This window comes from Chroicocephalus ridibundus, chromosome 7 (genome assembly GCF_963924245.1).
Source record: "Chroicocephalus ridibundus chromosome 7, bChrRid1.1, whole genome shotgun sequence".
In the NCBI taxonomy this organism is placed as follows: Eukaryota; Metazoa; Chordata; class Aves; order Charadriiformes; family Laridae; genus Chroicocephalus; species Chroicocephalus ridibundus.
Genome location: NC_086290.1, coordinates 29,439,235 through 29,466,928, shown reverse-complemented (window position 1 = coordinate 29,466,928; position 27,694 = coordinate 29,439,235). Strand labels below are relative to the sequence as shown.

General features: G+C 43.0%; 1 protein-coding gene and 1 long non-coding RNA gene across 2 annotated transcripts in view; one reads left to right on the top strand and one right to left on the bottom strand.

The window, feature by feature from the left end:
- PPP1R1C (protein phosphatase 1 regulatory inhibitor subunit 1C) overlaps window positions 1–27,694 on the bottom strand; it is a 54,731-nt gene that overhangs the window by 3,529 nt on the left and 23,508 nt on the right. Inside the window, 1 exon segment of the mRNA XM_063341437.1 lies at window positions 27,234–27,294. Coding sequence (XP_063197507.1) covers window positions 27,234–27,294 — 61 coding nt within the window.
- LOC134518542 (uncharacterized) lies at window positions 176–16,028 on the top strand. The gene is made up of 3 exons (XR_010071986.1): window positions 176–248; window positions 1,011–1,089; window positions 15,677–16,028. It is a non-coding gene; the product is annotated as an uncharacterized LOC134518542 (long non-coding RNA).

Sequence of the window (27,694 nt, the reverse complement as noted above, 5' to 3'; positions counted from 1 at the left end):
CCATCACTGCTCTGTGGTGGGCTCTGGGCTCCTCTCTCTTTTTTTCCATGCAAATGACAGTACTCGGTTCCCTGGGAAACTGTTGTTCAGATGTAAAACAGGCAAATAAATTAATGCTCCCAAGCCACAGTACTTGTAACTGTGCCCTGCAATAATCAAACCGTTTCCAGTTAAGTAACTGTGAGACATGAAGAAACACTTAGGGTGCTCAGCTACCACCAAGCTGGCCTCTTTAGCAGCACCCCGAGGTAAGACAAACACTTTAAATATGATTTCACCTAACTATATGTTAATGGACATTCATTTCAAAATGTTATTTTGTTTGTAGGGCAAATTTGCCTTCTGTTGTTTTCCTCTGGACTTACAGAGGCATTTCTTGCGCACTCACAGTACCTGCCTAACAGCTACTATCCAGTACTTCAAACAGGAATTGCCAGCAGCCAGAATGCATCATTTTTAGGGAGTTTTTCAAAGATGAAAAAGGCAAGGTTATGGACAGAAAAGAAGGCATGTGATACACAGTTGGTATGATGAAGCTTCATGGAATGGTATTTTTGTTCAGAGTAAGACTTTTGGCTATGTGGTTTAATTGCAGCATTCGATGTGAAAATTACAGGAAATGGAGAGAAATAACATCAATGAATGTTACCCATTGATTTTCACGTAGCAGGCAACTATCAGTCTTATTTAATGATTTTTCATAACTTCTGTTCTACAGCCTGCCTTCATCTCTGCCAGTCATTTAATACCAGAGTGTCATTCACAAGTAAAGAATCACAGGGTTTCCTGCACTGACCAATAAGTGCACAAGACTCAATGTCATTATTCGTAAGCCTCAAGATGTTCTGACAGCATCAGGTTGTCAGAATTAACTGACCCTATGTGTGGCATTATGAAATAAGATGCTCAGCTGTACAAAGAAATAAGTTAGTGTGAATCCTGGGCTGTATCAAAAGAAGCGTGGTCAGCAGGTCAATGGAGGTGGTTCTGTCCCTCTATTCTGCTCTCAGGAGACTCCACCCAGAGGACTGCGTCCAGCTCTGGAGCCCTCAGCACAGGAAAGACATGGACCCGTTGGAGCAACTCCAGGTGAGTCTGGAGACATAGATGATCAGAGGGCTGGAGCACCTCTCCTATGAGGACAGGCTGAGAGAGTTGGGACTGTTCAGCCTGGAGAAGAGAAGGCTCCGAGAAGACCTTACTGCAGCCTTTCAATACCTGAAGGGGGCCTACAGGAAAGATGGGGACGGACTCTTTATCGGGCAGTGTAGTGATAGGACAAGGGGTAATGGTTTTAAACTGAAAGAGGGCAGATTTACACCAGATATTAGGATGAATTCTTTACCGTGAGGCTGGTGAGGCACTGGAACAAGTTGCCCAGGGAAGCTGTGGATGCCCCATCCCTGGAAGTGTTCAAGGCCAGGCTGGATGGGGCTTTGAGCAGCCTGGTCTAGTGGGAGGTGTCCCTGCCCAGGGCAGGGGGTTGGAACTAGATGATCTTTAAGGTCCCTTCCAACCTAAACCACTCTATGATTGTATGATTGTATGAATCAACTTACAGGTAATGAAATACCTGTCAGTAACATATGAACATGAGTGACATAAAAGGCTGGTGGCTTTCCTGAAAACATACACTTCATGCACAAAGTGTCAAATTTTACAGTGCAAAAAAAAAGTCCGGGGAAATAATAAAAATACTTAGTTAAATCATAGCAATCGTACTCCTAGATTAAATGCTTAGCTGACCACGTAACGTTGCAGTAACCCACAGCAGCTGCCAAGGGTGGTCAGAAGCACTGGAGCTGGGCATGCCCAGGAGCACACTGGTACATTCATTCATCCACAGCTCCTGCTCAGCTAAAACAATTTGAGAGAAGAGGACGTTACCGCGGCGCTCCACTGTCACTCCAGCAGGGTTATTCAAGCTGTGTGTCCTGCCCTTTGTCAACATGAAGCACATGATAAGCAGGTAGCAGGGTGGAGCTCTATCCACAGAGATACCTTTTTCTAAGCAAGTTGGATCTATTCATACCCAGTGTCTCTGTTTGGCAATATCTAAATTGTTTGCTGAAAGGTTACATTCTGGATAGAGACTGAGTGAAAACTCAGGTCACCCCAACCGTTTTTACAGCTGCTACTATGGTAACGTTAATTTATTAGAACAGATATTTCCTTCTCATCTTCTCAATCTTCATACACAGGTAACACAGTTCATGCCCTCAGCTTTCTCAAACAGTAATCAAGAGACACCAGAACTCTGTTTGGTGTTTGTTTCTATTCATTGGTGAAGCACAGATGTAAAGATGAGCAACAAATACAGACTCTAAGATTGTACTGATAGAAAAAAAACAAACACAAACACAAGACCCAAAGGCAGGGTATTTGGGGCGATATATGGGGGATGCTTCAGAAGATACTGTTTGTACATACAGCAGATCCAAGCTAGAAACATCGTTACCAGTTCCACATAAACTACACAAACTGCCCCTTGTCACCGCTCCCTGGCAATGATTTCATACCCACAACGTGTCCAAACTCACTCTTACTCTGCCTTAAACTGTCTGAACACTGCCTCTTGCTGCCTTTTTCCTCCCTGTCCCCCTTCCACCCACCCCCCCCGCCGCCCCAGCTTTTATGCTTCTACAGCCAGCAGGACAAGAATTGTTTTTCCTCAAAGGGCTCATATTTCACTGCAGGTAATTCAATCCAATTAATGCTGATGAAGAAACCCTTAATGCCAAGCCATATTCAGCAGCCGTACACCAATACACTTTGAACTGGTAATTCTTTTTAGATGAAGTCACTGCCTCAAAGCATATTTCTAGATTACTTATAAATTATGAGTGCAAATGGGACAACTTTCTGGCATTTTTGCAGTCACATAATAACATCTATGCTGTTTAATCAACATCTGTCTTTTTGCTTCTCTCCATCTGACCAAAGCACTAGATTAGAAGGCTAAGCAGTGTCACAAGATACGAAATAACCAAGTGTTCCTGAATTAAATATCTCCTGGAAAAAAACATAAATTGATTCGAGTAATTAAGGCAGCTCCCCATCTCAAGTAATTAAGGCAGCTCCCCATCCTATTTAACACTTCTTCCTTCACCCCGCTTCACTGCCCAAGGAACGGTGTTGACATTTACCAAACTCAGGATTGAAGTCTGGTTGGCAATTTGAATTCCCTAAAGTTTGAAGGGTTATTTAGTTTTATGATTTGGAGCTGATCCTCCCTCTATCAAAAACACATTTCCAGACTTTCAGAAAGCAGTGAAAGGCAAAGCTGACCCACAGACAAAGCAGCCTGATTTTCAGCGCTTCAGAACTCAAATCACTTCGAAATTATCAAGCAAACAAACCTGGCCAAAGAGGATAATGGCCAAATAAAAATGTCTACTTTATGCCAATCCTAAATGAAATATGTTCTGGTTCCCTCAGCAAAAATGAGAATATCAAAGCAAAAATCATGTATTCATGCGACTAAACAGGAAAAAAGAACTTTTCTTTTTTACAGAACATTTTGTTTTGAATTCAACAGTCAAATATGTTTTGACTTCTCTGAAACTCCTTCCTCATATTCTTTTTTCCCAACTGAAATGAATTTTTGAATTAAAAAAAAAAAAACTGAGAAAAAACCAAAACTAGTGTCATGAAAACCAGAACCGACCACAGGTCTTTGGCTAAGTTGGAAGCAGTGAGTGGTGGTTGTGAAGGTGATGGAGCCCAGAAGACCTGGCAGGTCTTCAGGGGCAGCATCCTCCAAGCACAGGGGTGGCCCATGCTGATACAAGGAGAACAGTATCTGTGTCAGAAGACCATCCTGGTTAAGCAGGACCCCATGACGTAACTCTAATGCCAAAAAGATGATGCATACAGTGGATGAAAGTCAAGACAAGGTAAAAATGAGGAATATAGAAAAAAATACAGGCCCACAATACAGTGATGGTGTTAGCAAAGCTCAGGCTCGGCTGGAGTTGAAACTAGCAAAGAGTGTTGAGGCTACAGGAAGAGTTTCTTCTCCCACCTTCACAGTAAAAGAAAACCAAGGAAAATGTGGGCCTGTAGCTGAGCGAGGTGAGTGATCCAGACATAGACAAGATACTCAATACCTTTTTTGCCTTGGTCTGGGCTGAGAAGGTGTACCAGTCCTTTGTGCCCACAGACAAAGTCCAAGGAGGAGAGGAAAGGTTGAGTCAGCAATCTCTTGAGAAATCTTGACCCACAGAATTCCATGGGGCTGGTTGGCTGCATGTGAGAGTGCAGAGAGACCAGCTGGTGTCAGTGTAAGGCCATTCTCCTTCATCTTTGAAGGGCTCTTGAAACCAAGGGAGGTCCTCAATTGCTCACCATGCATTGGGCTGTGCCTGGCGTATTATATTTGTCCCCTCTCTACAGGAAGACTTTAATAGACTTGTTCAAATCCAGTGGAGGTCACCAAGGTGGTGGGGGCTGAAGCTCATGACCTGTGAGGAAAGGCTGAGGGGCTTGGGCTTGCTTAGCCAGGAAAAGGGGCAACTTTGGGGCACCTAACAGCAGCCTGCCTGTACTTATGGGGAGGTTACCCAGAAGATAGAGGTGTCTGGTTATGAATTGGAAGAGAGTATATTCTGACTGGATATAAGGAAGAAATTATTTAACTGAATATATTTAAGCGTGGTTTCCCAGAGATTCTGTGGAGTTTCTCTCCTAGGAGCTTTTCAGTACTGGACTAGCCAAAGCCTTGAGCAATCTGGTTAAATTTGGTGCTGATTCTGCTTTGTGCATCAGGTTGGACGGTGTGCTTTCCCCAGGTTCCTTGCAACCTAAGTGACTATATGATGTTATGAAATCAAAACTTGGCAAATCCATCTCAGAGTTTATAAAAGTATATGAACTTTAACTGTGTGACTGAAGGCTACATTTGGATCGAGGTGGGAGCTTCAAATGCCTCCTTTCCCTGGAACAGAGATGAAGCGTATAATTGCACCAGTCAGGCTGATCTCAGGAGCAAGGTTTCTTTTCACTCCTTAAAATCATGGGGCCAGACTAAATCAGCATTTCAGTACTGTTTTTGGGAAACATACAAACTCATAATTAGGTTTTGTGGCCCATTGTGATCTATGTGTACATGTATGTGACCTATATATATGTGAGCTATATACGCTTTTATTTGTTCCCAAACACAGGGGATGAAAACAATGGGATTAAGGGACCAAGTGCTACTGTATTTGCAAAATCAAGGGACGTGGGATATCTCTTGCATGTGACAGATATACCTACGGACAAAACCTCATGTAGAAATCATATCCCAGCCATGGCCCAGTGCATAGAAATGTCAAAGAAAGGAATTTCATCTCCTGAGAGGGAGGTATAGGAGCGGGCTGTTGTGCAGAGCGAGTCCCAGCACACCTCGTGCCTGCTGAGGAAATGGTGCATCCTTCCGCTGGGGTTTCAAGGGTGACTCATTTGTCTCGGTCACTCTCTACTGGTTCGTGGTGCCTGAGGACTGCTGGCTGTCATTGCAGTTCAAAGAATATGCTCGCTGCCTGCAGATGTAACAGATTTTAAAACCATATACTGTGGTAATGAAAAGAAAGCCTATGCACTGCTCTTACAAGAGACTGCTCTCTCGCTCAGCTAGGTATCCGCACGATGGAAGTAACACAGGCTCCCAATGCTTCACAAGATGCTTTGCCAGATGTTTCCAGAAGCGTCGGGTGCTCCATATAAGGGAACGTGCTCCCTTCTTCCGGCGAGTGCTATCAAGAGAGCAGCGAGGCTCTCCCTGTGTCGGGCACTGGGGCACAGCTCACCCGGGCTCCTTGCCCAGCCCAGGGCAGCTTTCCCTGCTCCGGGGAGCTCCCCGCTCCGAAACATAAGAAATGCTTCCTGCTGTTACCACCCCCAGCAGAAGCTGAGGACTGTCAGAGCCCACAGGAGCACCTGCCTGGCAGAAACCTCCTTCCCCAGGAGCTGAGAAATTATTAAATGCTCTTCCTCTCTGTGCCTTTCATCAGTTCAACAGCATACAGCTTAGCCAGCCTCCGTTCTCAGCATTTCCTGCTTCATAAAAGTTTAGAAAAAGCAGGTTTAGTCATCTTCAAATGCTTATCGTCAGGTGCATGCCAACTACACTGACAAATTTATGGAGAAGGAAGAAATATGTCTTGTCTTCCCTCTGCCCCATTTGATGAAGGTATCAGAAACACGGCTGTCATTACAGGTCACAGAAAAACTCCAAGCTTACTCCCTGCACAGGTACTGGACACACACACCTTAGGTACTTCGACCTTCTTGATTGAAAAATTAGTTGTTTGACCAGAAAAAATTAGTTCCTACTATTTTTTTTGTTTTTTTTTAAACAGCTGAAATACGGAAGCCTATACACTCCATGCAAAATCAGGACAGTAAACCAGAAAGAAAAATACTGTAGTTTCCCAAATGCCTATTTTGAGCTTTCTCTTATTTCCTCTTTGTGTAAACGACCTGCTATCTACCTCCCTCATCTGTACAATCAGTTCCTGAGACCTTTAATCCATTTTTACTTAATTGGTTGGTTTAGATAAGCTCCCCTTGCATACAAGTCAGAGTTCAGTGCATAAGCTTTCATTAGTATCCCCTTAAAAAACATTAACCCCATCCTTAACCCTATTTGCCTCCCCAGCTGCTGCCCAATGCTTCCTTCTACTACCCAGCTCACCAAAAATGATGCCCACTGTTTGCACCTTACCATTTTTGTTTTCTTTTTTTTCCCCTCTCACTACATCCTCCACTTCCTTTGATCAAGTTGCCCTTGGGCTCAGCCTGAAAGCTTTCTGGCAAAAGTACTTGTGATCTCTGTCTTCATTTTTTCCACCTTGTTGATGTCTTTGTCTCTGATACTTTTTGTCCCGGTTCTTCTTCCTCTGTTTGTAACGCTTTTTCCATTGCCAACCTCTGAAGGTCCTTTTCCCCTCACTCCATCCTCTGAGGATGGGTGGCAGAGGCTGCAAGTTTTCTTCTACTCTTACCATATTCCCCACCTTTGGCAGTGTACTTCTCAAATACAAAAATAATAAGCACCTTTATAAAGGCTCTGATGGAGAGAGTTTGTTCCTTCAGCCCAAATTAGAACTCTAGAGTGCATCTGTTGCCGAAGCTTGCAGAAGTCTAAACCATTATCTCAAAGTGGTCAAAATCAAGCTCTTGATCCACAGTCTTTTCCAAAATGATCGGTTCATTTACTATGGACAACACCATGATTTTCTTCCTGACGTCCAGACATTTCTGATCTCCACTCTTCTCTAGATCACCATATCCAATTTCATCTAAGTCTCGCATGTTTTTCTTGCTTAATGTTTCCAATATGGTATTTACCATTTATCCAGTGAAAACAGTCGTGGAAGCTCTTCTTATCCTGAGGCCTTCACTACTACCACATCTCCTTCTCTAGGCTTTATAAATGTACCTTTGCTCCTGCATTCCAGCTTCTGCAGTTACAATCACCTGAATCTTTTCCCTGATCACTTCCTATGCCACCACTGAGCAACTCACTCTCCATCTTGAGTGCCTTCCACTGATTCCCTCCAAGAGTTTTCAGACTAATGGTGGCTATTTATGCTTTCAAGGAAAATTAAGTTTCTTTGCATATTACAAGCACCACCTGCTCTCATCTCAAATCAGGAACTGAGACACCTTCATTTACTAGGCTTTTAAACGTGCATTTTCATCCTTTCTCCCACACTGTGCTGAATGCTGGGGAGATACAACTATCAGCCTCCGTGGCCACTTCCAAATCCTCTCAAAGCTCTCTATTATGGAATTTGAGAAGCAACCTGAGAACATTTCGGTTGCCAGCATGCTGAGACAAAGACCGTCACATTCCTCCCTAACACTCTGTATCCATTCCTGGGTTTGATTGCTACAGCCCAGCTGGGAGTTCCCCAGTGCAATGACCAACTTCTGTTAAATGTTTGAAGAAGATTTAACGCAGCGTAGTCCTAATCCCTGGTGCGGGTTCCTGGGTGCTATCTTAATACCAGTACAATATAACAAGAGTGGTCGCATACAGTGATCAGTTGGGGGTTACTGAGTATGAAGCAAGAGCTAGACCGTGGCTGGTATTTGTATGCAAACAGGAAATGTGTTTTACATACCTTGCCTTGTGTTTCTTCATTCCCACCTACAAGAACAGCTTCAGTCTGCCAACCTGGCAGCAATTATTTCATCTGCTGATGCTCGTGTTCATAAATCAGGTCAGATCATATGTGGCAGGAGGTTAGCCCTGCACAAGAGCAGCACAAGAGCAGCTTCCCAGCCTTGCTGAGGGTGGCAGCCCTGGCACCCTTGTCCCTTTGGATGTCCCAAGGCGGCCACTCTCTTGGGTGGTTCCTGAGCTACCAGTGGTCCACAGAACATCAAAAAGTAATCTGTGAAGAGACAGCAATAATACACACAGACCATTGACCTTGGCAATTCCCATGTGTGTGAGTGAGCAAAGGGCAAAAACGTGAGGGAGAGAAGACAAAACAGAAGTAAGTGGAAGTGGAAGATGTTGCTTTATGGATATGGGCAACTGTAAACAAGTCTGGTTGATGCAGTGTTTGGAAGTTTCCTAAAAGTTACCTTGTTCTTTGTTGAGAAGGACTGAAAAATGCTGCTCTGTGGAACTATCTCAAAGGACTCTGGATGGTATTCATGCCTGTAAGCTTTGGTTAACCAAGGGTTCATGGCAAGGTAAAACTAATCACTTGAAGTTTGGTAACCAGCATGGAAATGCCTGCCCTTACTCCTGTGGTCAATGAGTTTGAACACGAGGTCATTCGTTATTACACAGAGCTTGGTCCCACTCCTCCGGAAGTCAATGAGACCTTCCCTTACTGTTTTCAAAGAAAGAAGGGTCAGTTTTTGTAACTGATCTTAATTCCCAGTTACAAAGAGGAAATAACTTCAAACGGCTACTGTTTATTTAGAATGAATGTATGTAAAGTACTATAAATTAATGTTGTATGTGGCTTTAAAGTTTGAGGTAGGAGATAAACAAAGTGACACAGAAAATTGGCACACTAGGTAGTCTCAAACTCCTGTTTAGATTATTCAAGGAAAAGCAAAGTCAGGCTGTCACTCTTTCCATTACCGCTGATGGAGTCTTCAAAGGCAAGCACCCATGGTGGGCCTTCAATGTTTAGAATAAAAAGATTTGGAGCCACCAGTGTGACAGCTTAAACTATGTTGACATTTTAGCAAGCTATAAATCAGCAACAAAACTTGTGTACTACATTATTTTATACCTAAGAGCAGACTGAGGAGGAGAAAAAAATTCTCACTTATCTGTTATGATTATGAGGCCAAGATATTACTCAGTCATGCAATTTCATCTACTTTTTTTTTCCCCCTCTACTGTGCATCTCTTTCAAAACGATGATGACTAAATCAAAACAAATGATCTGAAGCACTGGCAAATGTGATGAGTTTATGAAGGTCATATATCTGATCTGGAGCAGATCAGATCATCAGCATAACCAGCAGGTCACCATGGCCTCATAAATGCTTGTGAATGATCATTTGGATACCAAGCAACGAGGATTGACTAATTTTCTAAATGTCTGAAAGTTTTTACTAACTCTTCTCCTAGCCCCAGCCATACAATACTCAGTCCTCATGGTGAAACGTTTAAATGACAAATTTTGGGGCTTGTGCTACTTTCTCCACAGTCAAAAGACTCGGTGTTACACTATGACAATGAAGACTGTATGAGAGCAGAAAAATTCATGTTGCAAATGTCTGGCTGCTTCCCATTTTGCTCTCTCCCACAGCACTCTCCACTCCATTTTTCCCCTCTCAGAAGTCACTTGAAGCACCACTGGCTCTGTAAGGCTTGTGTGAAGGAGCTGCTTCAGCACAGAAAGGCTTTTGTCGGTCCTCCACAGGCTGGCCAGAACACGCACCGGAGACAGAGGTCAGCCTCACTGGAGCTGAAGGGGCTGCATCTCCCACTTACAGTGGCCAAAAGAGTAAACAGAGAGGCTTTTGTCACCCCAGGCAACTTCTGCTAGTATGTACACATCTCATTTTGCTGATTCCTTCCTTCCCTCTCTAGCTCTCAGACTGCCGAAGTCAGCCAGTCTTCAGAGTTCAGACGAACAGCAGAAGCCCCTGCAGTCAGCTAAGTGGATGTTCCAGCCTGTAACAAATTCAGCCCAAGGCTAATTACCTTTTGGAAAGCCAGAAAACATTTCCTAGCTGATTCTGTGGAGAATGGCTCTTGGTCAAATACCTCAACAACAACTTGAGCAGAAAAACATGCAGAGATGACTTCCACGTTGGTAATGAAACCAGACAGTACTGCAAGGCTATTCTGCACGGCTCCGTGTGCTGGTCTGGCTGGGCAGTTGGAAGCTGCAACCAGAAGAGGATTAAAGTTTTCCAGCTGACATTTTTCATCTCAATTTTTCACAGTTCAGACATGGGCTTAGAGCTGTTGATAAGTGTGCTTGAAGTCAACCAACGCAGGCAGACCTTCAAAGGTGCTGTGCTCTGACGGGTCTTGGGAAGCTTGTGAGAAGGTCAGAGTCACCCCCAGAAAGCAGGTGTCTGGATGCAAAGTTTTACTGGGCAGTGTGTTTACTCACTGGAATCTCTAAACCCTCACTTTTAACACCAGAGGCGCTCGCAGCCAGGCGGCTGTCTGTCTAGAGTAGATCAAAATCACAGGACTGGCAGAATTGTTCCCTTATGTCAGAGGATTACAGTAATTCCATCAACTAAAGGGCTACATTTTCAAACCTGAATAAGCTGCTCCATAATAACAGAAGCCAATAGCTCTGCTACTGTCACAAAATTTATATTAGAACTCACTGGCCTTAAAAGTTTAACAGCTGCATTTTCAAACCGTGGCTTCTCTAAATTAAAACGTCTAACATTTTCCTGGGCAACTTCTGTCATTCTTATAATTCCCCACATGCTGCTCCCGGCTAATTTATCTTTACAGTTTGAGACACTCTGTAGGTCGACCACCTTAAAATAAGCCAGGAGGAAAAAAGCAGGAAATAGGTTTCACAGCTAGAAAATCACATCAGTCAAGACTTGGGAAAGCCGATGCTCAAGACAATATGACACTACGCTCAATATTTCGACTGCAGCATGTAAGTCTGTTTGGAGGTAGGGACAAGATAAATATTAGTCATATAGTCTGCTATGTACAAAATAAAACGATGTTATCGTCCTACCTGTCGTGAGAAAAGGGAGGGAAAGGTTAAGGATAACTAGATAAGTCTTAACTTTCATAAGAAGTATTAACTTCTGTATTCTAAAATATATGCCGTCATTCAACATAAATTATGGATCAAGTGTAGAATTAAGTCGAAGGGTGTGCTTTATGCCAGAGGTACAATTATATAAAAAAAAGGGTCCTTTCCTAGCCTTACGATCAATAAACATTTACAAAAGTGATCCTCCTCTTGTCTCTAGGAACAAATGCTTTCTTCACAGGTATTATTCCTTTTGCTGAGGATAAAAAAAAAAAAAGACAGTTCTGCTCCCAATATTTTAATATAATAAATGGTGATTTGTATGAGAGAAAGCAAATTCAGTCCAATACCAATTTAATTTCCTCTGACCTGTGCCTGCCAATAGTGGCAATTGAGAACATTTTCTCTTTTTTTTTAATTTTTCCTTCACTGGGGAAATCTCTGAACTGCTCTCCTGTCCACTTCCCTTACTACAGCGCATTTATGCAAGCTTTTATCTTTTCTAATGAAAACTAGAGATGCATTCTTCTCCAAAACTGCCATTGAGGATGCACAAACTAGCCTTCAAAGCAAATGCAGAAGTATTTCTAAGGGATTTTACTTCACTAATTAATTCTTGGGGAAAATGCTGTATTAGAGAAGCTGAACTGAAAGAGTCTGAGCTGCTTGGATGTCAGGTGGGCTGAGATGTGCATCCAGTTGGGATGTGAGGCAATTATGGTTGCCGTGGTATGGAAAAGAACACCGTGACAGGATAGTAGCATGGCTTCTTTTTACATACTGTGTACTTTAACTTCAAATTAAGTTGCTGCCATTTGAATGGTGATTTCCATTAGGATTTAAAAAAAAAACATGTTGTCTATCAGAGATCTATTTATGGTGGGGACAGACGAAGGCATATACCTCTGCTGAAAACTCTGCAGCGGAGGTGGCCTGTGGCACTGGCGGTGCCTCAAGTGCTGGGAAGGGCTGAGGTAAAACAGCCAACTTTCTGTTCAGTAATTTTACTTCTTAGCTAGGCCTCTTCTAACTCTGTGAAGTTAACAGCATGTTGTGCCGAAAATGGTTCGTTCTCAGCGCGATAAGACCAATGTTTACAGTTTCTGCCAAGGAATGGTGCGCAGAGAGGCTCTTGCTTAGACTTATTGCTATAACAACCAAGGTCAGCTAATGTCATTATTTGCCCCATTGGAGGGTCAGAAACAGAAAGGCGTAGAGGGGTCCCACCTGCAGGGAGGAGCGGACAGGACAGGTGACCCAAAATTGACCAACACAGATATTCCATCCCATCTGCCCCATGCTCAGTATAAAAGCTGAGGGATCAAACGGTCAGCTCTTTTTCTTCAATGGACGATGTCCGAGGAGGACCCTGTCTGTTCATCTGCCTTTGATCCTGATCCGTGTGTTCCTGACTTCATCTGTGGAATCCAGTTCCCACCCGTTGCTGAGTGCAGTCTGGGACTTCCCCAGTGCCTGCCGGTGACGCCATCCCGGGAGCTTAATATGGTTTTGTATATACTGTATCTATTTCATTATTTCCTTTTTATTTTATTATTAATATTCCATTAAAGTAGTTTCGTTTCTTCTAAACTTGTAAATCTCTTTATCTCTCCTCCTCCTCTCCATGTACGGGAAGTGCGGGGATAGAATCTGTCACCAGCCATTGGCCAATTTGGCCAAAACCGTGACACTGCGACAGTCGCCCCAGAGCAGGGCAAAACCGCAGCACGCCGCTGTTTTGGCAGCATGCACGACAGAAGCAAAGTGAAAAAGGAAACTGCTGCTTAACTACAAACTTCTGAGCGATAAGAAAAAGGTGCAGCATTTTTACCTATCTTTTGCTTGTAGTAGTTTTCTCTCAAATAAAAAGAAATATGTGATATAAGCTTCGATTAGTAAAGTGGAGTAATGCAATCTTAGGCTGCAAAAATCCTCTCAATGTGTGGCAGAACCACTGATATTGATAACAACCACCTTGTCACTCCCCAGCTCGACCCATTTTCTGAGAAGATGATTTTGTAGATTTCATTTAAAAAAAAAAAAAGCAGCAATGGCAAAAATAAATGTACAAAAATAAAAGAGAATAGCTCCATACTCCTTGTGAAAACAAATATTTATCTCACCATATGTTTGTGTTTGGTTGGGTCTCTGGATGACAAGGAAGGGTTTTCTTAATCCCAGGGCCATTTAGAGATGTAAACTTTAATCACGTGAATAGGATTTTCATCCTGGTCAGCTCTGTTTGTACTGCTCAGGTTGGCCTTTGCACCGCCATACAGCCGCAGTTCCCACCCCTGCAGGAAGGTAAGGCTTACTCTGAAAGTTTCTCTGCAAAAATTAACTAACCTGTGTAGGAAGAAATGATTCTATGTATAGAATTCTGTTAACGATAAAAGGCAAACTTTAAAAAGTAGCGTATAAGAAATAAGGGGACATAGGTGCTTCTTCAGTATTGAACACCATGGCAGAGGAGGAGATATGAGACGTGTAAGACCACAGCCAGATTCAGTGCTCCAGGTACCTGTAGTTGGGTTATCATACAAGGACCAGCAGTTAACTTTAGGTCCTGTCACAGGATGTAGATGTAGACAGAATCCGGGGTCAGATTTCACCAAGATCTTACTTGTGGCCCCTTTTGCTCAAATTGGAAATGCTCATCCTTAGTTACATGGGGCCAGTGCCACCACAGTCTCACTAGTTTTGGCCATGCTGCATGGCAAACATTTTTGCCCGACGCAGAATTCTTTGTTAAACATTGAGGAGGTTTTGTTTTGGTTTTAAGTGCGAAAATACGGGATTGTCCTCCTTCTTGTAATAATGACAAAACGGGTAAAAAGGTAACATGGTCAAAACCATGCTTGCTTTACCTCTGCTTCCTAGGTCTTTATTTCCCTTGTTTCCTGCTCGCTGCTGTGGCTACGTAAGAACCGTCCCTGCGGGACGTCCCAGAGCAGCCTGGGTTTGTAGCTAAGCACAGATGCCGACCGACCTTCAGGTACTGAAATGCTGAAGGCAGTTGCCTGTGATTCCTCATACAGTCAGCAAAGAGAGAGAGACACTTCCAGGACTTGGTTCTTCATTTGGCAGCCTCTAACAAGCCCAGGGTAACTCCATGCCTGACTTGGTTTAAGCAGGATGGATTCAGGCCAGAGCATTTATAAAAATGACAGTAGCAGACTTCAACAGCTGAATATTTGCACTTGCTTGGAGCCTTACAGTTTTAATTTTCTTGTTATTAGAAAAACCCTGAAATTTCACAATTTCCTTTATGAAGAAAAAAAGGAAAAAGCATTTCACCAAAATATTTCATATTAGCAGTACTGAAACATTTAATTTTGCCTAGTTTGTTAAACATAAAAATTGAGACATGCTATAAGAAAATTCATTTGTTCAAAACACAAAGGAAATTAAGTTTTTTCCATTCAAAACCATACCGAAAATGTTTTAAGAAACATTTTCATCTGTACAACTTCATGAGCCATTTCCGAGCAGCTGTATTTCAGATTTCTTTAGGCATTCTTATCTGACTTCAACGTTAACGGATGGCATTATCCAGCTGCTCCCTTTTTCCTGGACAACTGCACTGTGGCTCTACGTTTTTGTATTTTGGCTGACATAGGGATTTTTCTGAGGTTGTGAAACCTAAATAGAGGGGAAAAAACTTACTGCCTCATCCTGAGGGGAGAGAATCCTTGACAGAGGAGGGGAGGCAGAAATCTGAGTACATGATGGGGTGAATGGTGTCCTGCTTGTAATGCCTGAGCAGCTTTTGCTGTTTCACAGCTTCTTCTATTTCACGCCAAGGTCTGGCATGGTACCTGAAGCATTCTCTTTTGTTTAGATTCTGGTTCCTTTTTTTTAATTATTATTATTCTTTTTGTGGCTATTATTTCTTTCCGTGGCCTTGGGCAGATACAGCACAAGATTTATTAGTGGCAGATTTAAATCTCTTGCTGAATACTCTGTGCAGCCTGAGTTTTTTAGGGTGCAGATAAAAACCTTTCCATTGAGTTATAGTTTTTAAAATGAAGACCGGACCAAAATCTTTGCTGGTCAGCCAAAAATCCAAGGCAGTGTTTCTCTGTCATACTTCCATGTGCTGTGCGGCTTTTCATTTTTAATTAATCCAGTCTGTTTGATTTCTGTCAGAAGTCTATAAGCTTCTCTGTTGATTTGCTGATGAATCCCCTACTGAGTTATAATTATAATCTTCATTGTGATCCTTCTTACAATGACAAAGGAGATAGATAGGATTTTGGCATCAGCGTAACCTCACATCAGTAATATTGTAAATGTTGGAATGAGCTCTTCTTTTAAGTATTTTATAAACACCTTCAAAATTACAAAAACATTGTGATGATTAAACAAGTGATTGATAGGTCAGTGTGTACGATAAATTATCCTTATCGCAGTTGCTTCATGTGTGGCATATGAATAGCAGGTAATTACCATTTATTTTTATATTACAGGTACTGTAGCTGTAGTCCTTACATCTAAGCAGGAATCTGTCAGGAAGAACGAGCCCCTTCAGTTTTCACCACCCCGTGTCTCTGAGCTGCTGCGATCATCTCAGGCGGCTGGGGTCCATTGCAGAAGAATAAAGCTGAAGACGGCTTCAATCCTTCCCCCCTCCCTCTGCAGCAGGCATTTCACGCCAACTAAAGCAAAGCCTACGATATTAGTTACAAATCAAGTCAGCTTAATAGGAGCACTGGAGTATTTCTGGAAGATCAGAGCCAGTCCCTCTTCTGCCTTCATTAACAGCCCCTGGTGCTGGAGAGATTTTTCTCGTGTTAGGAGCTAACTTACTTAGGGCTTGCAATGTGCCCTAGTGCTGATCTTTGACTCTGAGAGGTTTTCCTAGGACACAGCATCATCCAGACATTTAGAGAACGCTCTTATGGAAGTAGGGAATGTACTGCCACAAAATAAGATGTCATCCATCAGATGGAAAGGAGAAATTCTGGTATGTACAGCTGCAGGTTGACGCTTTTACTGTGCTTGTCACTACCATGTTATGATTGCTTACATTATATGTAAGTAAAGCAGCTATTGAATCACATAATTGCTGGGGCTGGAAGGTACTTCCATGGATTGTCTAGTACAAACCCCTGCTCAATGCAGGGTCAACTGGAGCAGGCTGACTAGCACTTTATTCAGAATATCTCCAAGGATGGAGACTCCACAAGGTTTCTAGGCAACTTACTACACTGTTTGACCACTCTCACAGTAAAAAAAAACACAGTTTTTTTCTCTTACATTTAAGTTGAATTTCCTGTATTTCAATTTTTGCCCATTCACTCTTACGTTCTCATTACATACAGGCTCCTTATTTTCTAGCAGAGAGAAGTGTAGCCAAGGGAACTGTGCCTATCACTACTGTTTCATAAGACATAACTGTATTTAAATATAAAATTGCATCTCCAGTCTGGAAAGTAACAGTGTAGAAGAGGCAGTGTGTATGGCAGATAGATTTCCCTAATTTTCAATACTGTTCACAGTGTTCAACATCGGCTTTTCCAAAGAATCTGCGCTCCTAACTCCTAAATGCGAGCTGGCCCCTGAGAACTCAAGGCTCGTAGGCTGCAGCTAAAAAACACACTAAAAAGCACCAGAAGGCAGCTCTGGGCACTGACCTACTCTGGCTGTACTGGCTGACCATTAACCAGGTCCCCAGTTTGTCCTGTGCCAACTAGCTCTTGTCCAGAAAATTCCCAGCCTGGTTTAGGGAGTGGCATAGGCCGCAGATCGTTTCCACTGGGTATTTTGGATGAGCCCCATGGTTTGGGAGCATAAAAGGGTCTGCAGCATGGATGTGAGCTGTGTGGAGCCAGAAGGCCTCAGGAGGGAAACAAGCCCTTGCGCAGATGTAGCTGTGGGACCTTTCACTGCTGAGCGTTTTGCAACTTGACTGTCTACTTTGTTCTCCTACCAAATACACATTTAGGACAAGAGAAGCTTTTCTAGTTCCTTTTTCTCATGTAACGATTTTGTAGGTTTTAAATGTGCTCAGAAGTGTTGGTGTTGACCTTGTGCCCAGCTAAAGCCCTTCAGACATAACTGATACACCCCGCGTGATCGCCCATCATTTCTACCTACTTAACTTCACTATCGTGTGAGGCTATGCAAATATTTTTCTATGCTGACACTTTCTCAGACACACCAGGCTGCTCTGAAGGAGCAAGGAGAGCACAGCTCCCTGTAGCTTGGTGCAGCCGCTTGGTGGGGCTGAGATTTGATATCAAAGCTGGAGAATAAATATCATGAGGTCCTGCAGCACACAGAAACTTCCAGAAACCCCCAAGCTCACATACGATCCTCACCAACCTGAAAATGAGGTGGGAGACCAGCCTGGGCAGCGAGGTGGCCTTGTCCACTGGCCAAGCAGGCAGCCTGGCAGGGTGCTGGGGGCATGGGGGGCATATGGAGCTTGTCCCCATGGAGCTGGGCTGCCTCAGCAGCAAACCAGCAACAAACCAGCAGCAAACCAGCAGGTGCTCGAATGCCCACTATCTGGGGCTCCTGATGGAAAGTCCAGCTAGATGCAGGCTCATGCCTTTAACCATTAAGAGATGGCTGGCAATCCGCTAAATCCGTTAAGGGGACAAAGTGGGTACCTCTGTTAGTCCTAACCCAGGGCTGAACTGTGCTCGCTCACACTTGCTGGTCAGCTGGCAAGTGGGAAAGGGGTCACCCAGCCCCGGCATCTGGGAAAACAAATGACCCTTTCCAACACAACACCAAATCAGAAACATCTGGTGGAAACAGGTTCTCCAAAACTGCCCAACCACAGTGACTTCAACAAGGGATAGCGAACGGCATCACTTTGCTGCAGAGAACAATTTTCACAGGGTAAGGGTACAAGTCCCTTGAATCAAGGGAGACAAAGCAAAATATGGTGATTTATCGTGTTTTGCACAACAATATAGGTGGGTTTTCCCACCTCTAAAAGAAACGCAAAGCAATTTAGTATTTTAGAACTAAACACAAAACAATTTTAGTACATTAATGCTTATGCACAAGCAGGATGCTTCTCTGTTTGGAAATGCACAAATGCAGCAAACCAGAAGTCCTAGCTTGGATATCAGAAGGGGTCTGGGACAGGGCCTCTGCACTGGGCTTTTGGGAGAGGAGAGAAGAGAAGCTGAAAACAGTGAAAGGTTTATTTTGACATCTTCAGTAACACTTTAAATTTTAAATTTTTTTCATTTTAACTCATTAAGCTTACTGACAACTGAAAACCCACCAAATTCTTATATTTAAGCTTTTTTGATTGCTGGCAAATTAAAACCCGACATTAAGAAATCAGTTATTCAACATAAAATGAAGTCACCGCCAACTATTTGCATTACAGTAGGTACAACCGGGCTCGCTTTGCAGTTGCCATGGGCAGCAAAACATCAGGGGCAAAATCTTTAGTGGCTCTTTATTGTGTGAGTGACTTGAGCTTGTGAGAAACCTACCTCTTCTGGTTTGCCTAAGGCATCAAAATACCCCAGAGCCAGCATCCAGTACAACCAGAATGTAATTACACTGTGGAAGCACATTATCTGGCACTCATATTATCAGCCAGAGCCTGAAAATAAGTATTGCTCTCAATTCTCCTGGAAAGCACAAGCAAGAATATTAGTTTACTCAATTTCATTGTGGAAAATACAGACAAAGTACAAAAAAGGTAGATGCTCCTCTAAAGGCTTAGACACATCAGAGCCATAGGTTCTGTAAAAATTATTTTTAACACTATTCTTATTTTTGATCTTGCTAAGAGTGGGAAGAAAAGTCAGGGTCTAACCACTCCAGGGATTCAGGTAGAACCGGCGGCAGGCAGGTGAAACGTAGTAATAACCTAACAGATTTTGTTTGGAAATTATAAATTGCGGCCAGACTTTAATGTAATTCGACTCCTTCTCTTATATACCTCTCTTGCCTATTTCCAAAAATTTTTCAACATGCTGCTTTAGATAAAAGCATTACGTAATTAATCAGAATTAGCGGCAAGGAACTACACCTACGTGTCACCAGGGGGAGCTTGCATGCCAAAAATCCCGTTGACCATTTTTAATCACTCCGTTATCTCGGGCATGGCAAAGAGATTGAAAGCTGAATTTATATAATTTCTCCTCATTTCTAGAAGAGAAGAAAAAACCTTGTTGCCTCCCTTTGCCTTTTGTGGGGGGGGACAGCTGGCCTGTGGGTACGCTGTTACTGTGGGAGGCAGGCAGCCACTTGCTCTGCAGCCCCGGTCATTCAGCCCCTCTCTTCAGCCGTGTTCTCACTGCCTCCAGCTCCTCTCCATTCAGCTGGCCTCATCTTTCTTGAGTGTGATGTCTCAAAATGTGCATGGGTTTCCTATGCCTTACCAGCTGCTCGCCAGGTACACGTGCAACCCTGGTGTGTCCTTGACACCTGGAAAGATGCTGTTGCAGGGAGTAGCCCACGAACCTGCACCTTTTCCAGGGTTTACCAGACACCTGTTTACATGTACTTCTTGCTGCGTGCACGACATAGAAGCATAGAATCACAGAATGGTTCAGGTTAGAAGGGACCTTGACGGTCACCTAGTTCCAACCCCCTGCCCTGGGCAGGGACACCTCCCACTAGACCAGGCTGCTCAAAGCCCCATCCAGCCTGGCCTTGAACACCTCCAGGGATGGGGCATCCACAACTTCTCTGGGCAACCCCTTGCAGTGTCTCACCACACTCACAGTAAAGAATTTCTTCCTAATACCTAATCTAAATCTGCCCTCTTTCACTTTAAAACCATTACCCCTCGCCCTATCGCTCCACTCCCTGATAAAGAGTCCCTCCCTGCAGTAAAGGTGCACCTTGAGCTGAGGGAATCACAACAAACATTTTAAGTTTCTTATTCTGCTTCTGAGTGGTCATTAGATCCCTCAATTCTTGTAAATGTATTCTTAAAATTAGTTACTCTGTAGATTGCCCAGAGCCTGCTCATAATCTCCTCTGGCTATAAAAGACCCGTGGAATAACATTGGTTCACAAGTTGGGTGAGCGCTGAAAACCCTGAAAAATCCTCTCACTGTTTCAAGAAAAATTAGCAGCTACACCAGATGAGAGCTTTTTAAACAACATCCTTCTGGCCCGTGCAGCTCACAGGAAAATGAATGCCGTTTCAGATCCATATGCTTGCTGCAGTATTTCCTGTGTTTTTCTGGTCACATTCACACACATATTTCATGCGAGTGTTCAGTCCTAGCTGTGGGCCTGAAAGGATGTGGTTGAAATCTTCAGGCTGCTCATGTTCTTGTCTCCATGCCAAAGCTCTGGTGGATGGTTTTGGGAACTCTGTGTTCCTGCTAAACTGGGCAATGTCACATCCCAAGGGGTGAGGGAAGGGAGAAATTATGGAAGGAAGGAGAACCACATGGCCGCCTTTAGAAAATTTTTGCTTTTCAATAAATTCAGACGACTAGGCCTCTGCTTCAAAAGGGAAAAAAAAATCAAATTGTAAAAAAACCGAACAGCATCCCCACCACAAGAAACCCAATGCAGATGGTCCCTGAGAATAAGAAGCAAGGTTTCTCTTAGCCTAACTGCAGAAATAAGGACCACGTTGTTCAGAGACAGAGATATCACAAAGCTAACGTACTCCTTGGACATTTACACGGGTCAGAATGAAACCTGATGGTAACAAGTTAAATAACGAATGGTTAGCCACTGCCCTTGAAGAGCAGCTTGTGGGCAGGAGCTGCTCTCGAGGAAATCGTTGTGTTTTTCAAACCTCCCAGCCCTGGCCCCCGGGGAAGAGGGTGTGGGTGGTGAGAGCTCTGCTGAGGGGCTGCGAGCCTGTGCTAACACCCACATGGTCACAGGGAAGAGCACAGCTGATGGAGTCTCAGCTGGAAGGTCGTGGGATGATTTTGCGGTACCAGTAACTGCACAGTGCACGGTGGTGTCATTCATGCTATACAAATTCACTATGAACCTTGGGCTTGCTGTCTGTTGACAGCTCTGCCTTTTGGAGGTGGAGATTTTTATAAATTGAATCTGACTTCGTGGAGAAGAGACGTTAATAGATATAGAGGAACGGCAGAAATATGCAGTTAGATTCAAGTGCAGGGAAGACTTTTCTTTTAAGGGTAAATGAAATGAGATATGAGTCCGCATAGTACGGAGGCTTTTTTGGAAAATACTACTCAGAGAGATACCTCTATATTTATACACTGTACCTATCCCTATCTCCAGAAGACCCTGGTATAAACTGAGCGAACTCCCCCACTGTGTCCCTAGTGGGGCCGTAGGAAGATTGTGCTCCCCCCAGCAGGGCTGATCCGTGGCAGGAGGGATGACGACCTGACAAATGCACTCAATCCTGCAGCTCCCGTCCAGGAGCCCAGGAGATGCCAAACGCTGAACAGGAGCAGCATGTAGTCTAGGTCTTCATTCGGTCATCTCGCTTGGGATCATATTCAGGATTTTAAATGCTTGAGATGAAACACAGGGGTAATTATTATTTATTACACCAGGGCTAGCTGGAATCTGTGTCTGTCATGTGGCTTGGTTGTTAACCTCCAGCATAGAACATACAGCTAAAGCCAGGAAATAAAATTTAATGCCCTGCCAAATGACTGGCTTCATAAGAACCTTACATCTTCTCCTACAAAAATATTATCTTTTCTTCAAAAGCTGTTTCAATTCAGACCAGAACACTGCCAAAATCTTTGGAATTTCGCTATAAATACATCTCATGCTATAAAGTAACCAGAACACAAATGTTACCCTTCCTGGGCTTTCTACTTTATATTTTAAAATAGGTACTAAGTCTCCCACATTCTCTTTCTATAATATTTTATGGTGTTATCTCTTAAAAGGTTGACTTTTTAATGTTGTCTATTATTGCCTAGAAGCAATTAATAATACTATGATGTTTACACTGCTCTATATTTAGTACAACAATGCTTAATAACACTATTTTCAAGCCATAAATGCTGTTTCATGGACATTTGTAAGATTACCCTTCTATCACAAAAATAAAGTCATACCCCCCAAAAGAGACCAGTTCAGTATTCTTTGCATGAAGATTAGAAAGAGCCATCAGATATGTGGCCTTCACACTGAACCGAATAAAGTCAGTGGAAATACTCCCGTGGGCTTTGGTCGGTGTTGAATCAGGACCTTAAACCGCACGTGACAATTTAGGGACCCATATTAGCGCTCAGCTCAATCTTTTGTTTTTTCACACACCAGGTAATAGTGGCAGATGACAAGTTATAACACAAACATCCCAGTTTTGCTGTAGAGCAGATGTCAAGCTTAATCTCCACTGAACACCTCGGTCTCTCTAAAGGTACTGTGGTATTTATTGCAGCCGGGGCCAGAGCCATTTTGAAGCAGAAGCCGCCAGCTGTGTGAAATGAAACGTATTCAAAGCTGCCAACAGTAAGAAATTAAATACAGACTGCGGCGGCATCTGCCAACTTTTTGGGCAGTAGCAGAACGGTGGCAGCCAACTGAACTTGAGATGGCAGCAATCTAATCTAATGTACCCATTCACCAACCCAATGAGTCACTAATTAATTTAGACCAATTTTTTTTTTTTTTTTTAAATTGTATCTACTGTCATACTACAGTACAAGTGTGACAAATGAGAGAGGAGGGTAGAGAGAGTGAGAAAAAGAGACCAAGCACCGGAAGGGAGCATCTTGGAAAAGAACCGTACCATAGCCAGGAAATTTGTTCAAGGCCACACTACATTATGTGGTGTGTCTGCATCAAGGTGCAGTCTGACTAAGACGTGGGACAGAATGGTACATAAATGAAGAACTACTTTTGAAACCAAAGCTTCACCTTTCTTTAGTGACTTGGTTACGCAAAAGGCAAAAAAACTATAATGATACAAGATTGCAGCATGAATTTTCTTATCCCATTGCTTCAGGAGGCCCAGGCAGCCGTGGGAATTCCACCCGTGAAGGTAAATGCACTGATGGAGCTTTGCCATGGCACAACATGTGAACAACCACGAGCAGCGCACATAAATAGTGAGGCAGAGCTTTGCTTTCTGCTACCCAAGAAACAATATATTGAGATAGATCTTGTACCTAAAAGGAATGGATCAAAGAATGGGTGTCACTAAGCTGAAGAAAAGGTGCTGCTCCAGGAACACGGCGGCTCTGCTCAGGGATTAGAGGAGGACTTGGTCCTGGCCTTGGGGATTGCTGCAGCTGCTGGATGGTGCCTGCTTCTGTGGAGCAGCCCTAGCATCTGGCCAGCGTTTATTGCAACTGTTCAGCCCACTGGAAAAGCAAAGGGGTCTGAAATACACACTCGGGACTGAGAGGACAGTTGAAAACCGTCTCCTTCTCTTGTTCTGGCCTTGTGGCTCACGTGCAGCACAATCACATTTAAAAAAAAAAAAATCATCATTGGAGAGATTGGGAAAATGTAATATCCTGAGCCACAGTGGTTTACTCACGTAAGAAAAGTCTGACTGAGCACCAGCTCAGTCTGTGAATTTTCACAAACCTGGGCTTGATGTTCAGAAAACTGCGTAAGAGGTGTTATATTGTGGCTAATATTAATTTCCTAAAAATAAAATTTAAGCCAGTGTATGAAGCAGAAATCACAGAAAGACACAGTTTTTATCTTTGCAGTATAATATGATGTTTCTTGTTCTTACTCTGATGTGTTCGGTTACTGCTAAAGCTCTTCACAGAGTTTGCCATATAAGAGGACAGCCAGTAAAATTATACAAGTTTCTGTAGTCACTGCTTAAGACTTACAAACTTCATTCCTCTGCCACTTGGAAATAAATTTAGGCTGAGATTTTTGTTCCACGACGATTCTCGTGGGCTCTGAACTCAGTGCTCACCACACTAACAATAATCCTTTATGTCTCCAGACTCTACCCGTGTTCCTTGTTAACCTTCAGTCACGAAGTAATGAGATGCATCAGACATCATCAAGCTGGCCTAAGGGGTTACAAATTTGGATGAGGGCCACATACTGTACTAATTGCTTCTAATAAATTACATATTTCAGGAGGGACATCATGATTTTAATCATTTATTCTGCATGTTGTTTCCTTTGGAGACAAGAACAAGCAGGCACTAAACAAGCCGAGCATCTGAAATTCATGGCAGAAGCTAGAAAGAGCTCATTTAATATCAACCATCATTGTAAATACTAGAATTATGCATGTATCAAATCCCTGGGTCTGAACACTTTGGGAACAGCCAGTGAGTCCTGGTTGTTTTAATGAGTCGAACCAAAATGATGTCTTTGAATGTTCCTTAGATTTATAACAAGTCAGTTTTAATCCCATTTCAAATGTTGTAGCTAGGGCCTAGCTCAAGAAAAAAGTCTTTGTTTCTATGCAAAGAAAAATACATTAAGAGGGGAATTTAAACGATGTATTTCTCAAAAGGCTGAGAGGGAAAACAGTCAAATGTACCTTTCACCTCTGTGGGGAAAGACTTTAATTATGATTTGATGGCAGCTAATTGCAAAGGTGGTCCAGTGAACACAAAAAGCCGCGAGAACTTTCTTTAAAGCCCGCTGAAATTAGTAGGATCTTGATGCTGATCTAAATAGCCTCCTGCAGGGTGAACTAGGATGAGTGAAGGTTTCCTATTTCCCTGACCTCTAGCACACCCACACCAGTAGACTCACTGTTAATGAAATCCTCGAACCGCTCAGGAATGTGCACTTCCTTCACGGGGTCGGGGGGGGACCTTGGTGGTATTTAAATAGCTGCTAGTATTAATAGCAGCAGCTGGTAGATAATGTGGACACTTGGGAGCTCTATGGAGCAAAGCAGGTTTGGGAACAGCTTGGGCTGTCTTCTGTTTGTCTTTGTAAACCTTGCTTCCCGTCACTTCTGTCTGCGTTTCCTTTCAAGGATGAGCTGAGACACCGAAGAAAACACGACTGTGTAGGTAAGAGGAAACCTGCCTGGGTACAAAGTACGCCTTGGGATGGAAAGTTGCAGTTGTAGCTCTGAGACTCAGATGCGCTCTTTTGATTTTCAAGTGGTGATGAGACACCAAGGAAGCACCATTACCTGGGATAAGTGCAATCTGCTTCTGCCTTGGCAGTCTAAGCTGTCTTCCACTTTGTTGCTCTCTACCTGGGAGGGTTATTGGCCCATTTTAGACTTCCTTGGCAAGTGTGAGGGGAAAAGGGTGAGAATCCAGCAAGACTTCCAGTAGCTACTCTAACCCACTAACCAGAATAATGAAAATATCTCTAAAGATGTTATCTGTGGATGGATGGATGGGTGGATGGATGGATGGATGCATGCATGCATATTTGTGCTAAAACAGTTGGACATCTAACTTCAATACAGAGGAAAAGGACCAAAGGATTCTTCTTGGGTTTGTCATACAGAATGAGAAGCAGCTTAGTAACAAGGAGAAACAGGCCTTACACAATGAGGATTGTGCATGAAGCATGGAAAAGATTGCCCTGAGTTAAACTGGTGACTATCTGGTGACTCGAGAAACCTTCCTCTGGTTGTTTTTATGGTGTTTTTCGTAGGAAGGTTCAAGCAAACCTCTGCACATGAAGAAGAAGAGCTTAAAATGAAAGAAAGTGATGGAGATTCAAGATTAGCGTATTAGAGCATTGGATGTTATAGAAGTGCGAGAGAAATTGAAGTTCAGACATAAACACCCAAGAGTAACAGAAGAAAAAAGTGACACAAACAGGGGAAATAGAGCTGATGAATCCTCAGTTAAGAGTGCTGCTATATGTAGAAAAAAATGTAGACAGAGGTAAATCACAACACAGTGAAAATACGATGCATTAATTTGGTGCAATCTTCAGATACTGACTTTTGCCAACATTACATGCTACATAAAAGCGTGGAATTAACAAACACTATTGTAGCAGGGCTAGAAAAAGAAATATTTTTGAAAGCAAAATGGAAAACCTCTTTGACATCCATTAGGTTTAGTAACATAATACTAACAAGAACCCTGTACTGAGTTGTTATCTGGTTTGCTGTCTGATTTGCTCTCCAGATTACCACTTAAATCAATAGCTCTCACATTGATTTTTCCAGTGCTCTGTATTCCAGTAAAAAGAACAATGCTCTGAGATGACTCAGCTATTTGCTCTGTCTTTAGGGACTCTGGTGCATTTTCGTTTAGGAAAATAAAAGCAGGAGCCAAAGTACACACAGATATATAGTAATAAGAATCTGCCTGTTGCACCATAACGTGACACTGGCTCTGCAGATGCAGGGATTTGCTCCAGCTTGCCGCAGCAACTACAGACCCGCCTCCAGCTAGAGCAAGCTGTTGTAAGGATGGAATTAAAATATTTGAGGACGATCTCAGATAATAACATTGTCTTTCATTTAGGTGACTGCAATGGCAGAGGGGAAAAATATGCCCACATTTAACTATGAAGCTGATCTCCAGATATTTACCATAACATGTAGAACCTCGGTGGTATTGCATTTTCATTTATTTCATCTATTTACATGTATTTGCATATTCCATGTAATATTTACGAAAGTCCTGGTACTGTAACTAGTCATCACTATTGTCTGATGTTGCTTACACTTCTTTTAACCATGTTAACAATTTCCTATTTTGTTTGTATTCACAACATGCAGGTTCATTTACTCTTGCTTTCTCCCTCTTGCTTAGCCACAAATTCATGACTCTCACATGGTTTTGCAATTATTTCCAGGAACTTTCAAGTCTATTCAGTCGTTGGGATGGAATTATCTCTGTTATCTCAAACTCATAAAAGTATCCAGGCTTTGAAAAGAAAAACAAACAAACAAACAAAAAACCCGCCAAAGAACGTGTTTAAAAAAATGAATTTGCTACTGCTGCAAGATTCTGTGGTGAGGATAAATAGATGGTTAGTACCAGGCAGATAGTCACTTCAAAGTGTGAAAATCATGATGGCTGGGCATGAACCCATCACGGCTGTGCTGCTCATGGGCAGAGAGCCATCGCTCACGCCCCAGTGATTCCTCTGGGAGAGAAGACCCCAAGGGACGCCACGAGGGACGCGTGCCCTGCCAGGGCAGAGACAGTACCTGCACAGTACCTTTGAGGGCAGGCGGGGTGAAGACGCTCTGCTTCCTCTGCTTGGGAGAGGCACTCTGGGACTGGGGAGGGACAAAACACAGAGAGAGACGGTAAGAGACAGGCACGGGGAGAGTTTTCTGGTCATGGCAGCTCTTGGTCTTGCTCCACAGCTGCTTTCAGAGGGTGCACGCCCCAACCTGAGAAGTTTCTAAGAAAAATTAAATTGTATAAATCCGATGCCAGCTCCTGAGCTTTCCTGAATACAGGGAAAAGTACAGACAGAGAAGATAGACAAAATACGTCTTTAACGGACAACCTTTATGGCTCCCAGGCAAAATAGACCCAATACTACTGAAAACTACCCTTCACGCTAAAAAAATATTGTTAAGCATAAAATTAAGGTAGCCTGTGCTTTTAACAGTCAATGTAATTGATTCTCATAAGGCAAATAAAGGTTTACATATATTAAAATATTTTCAA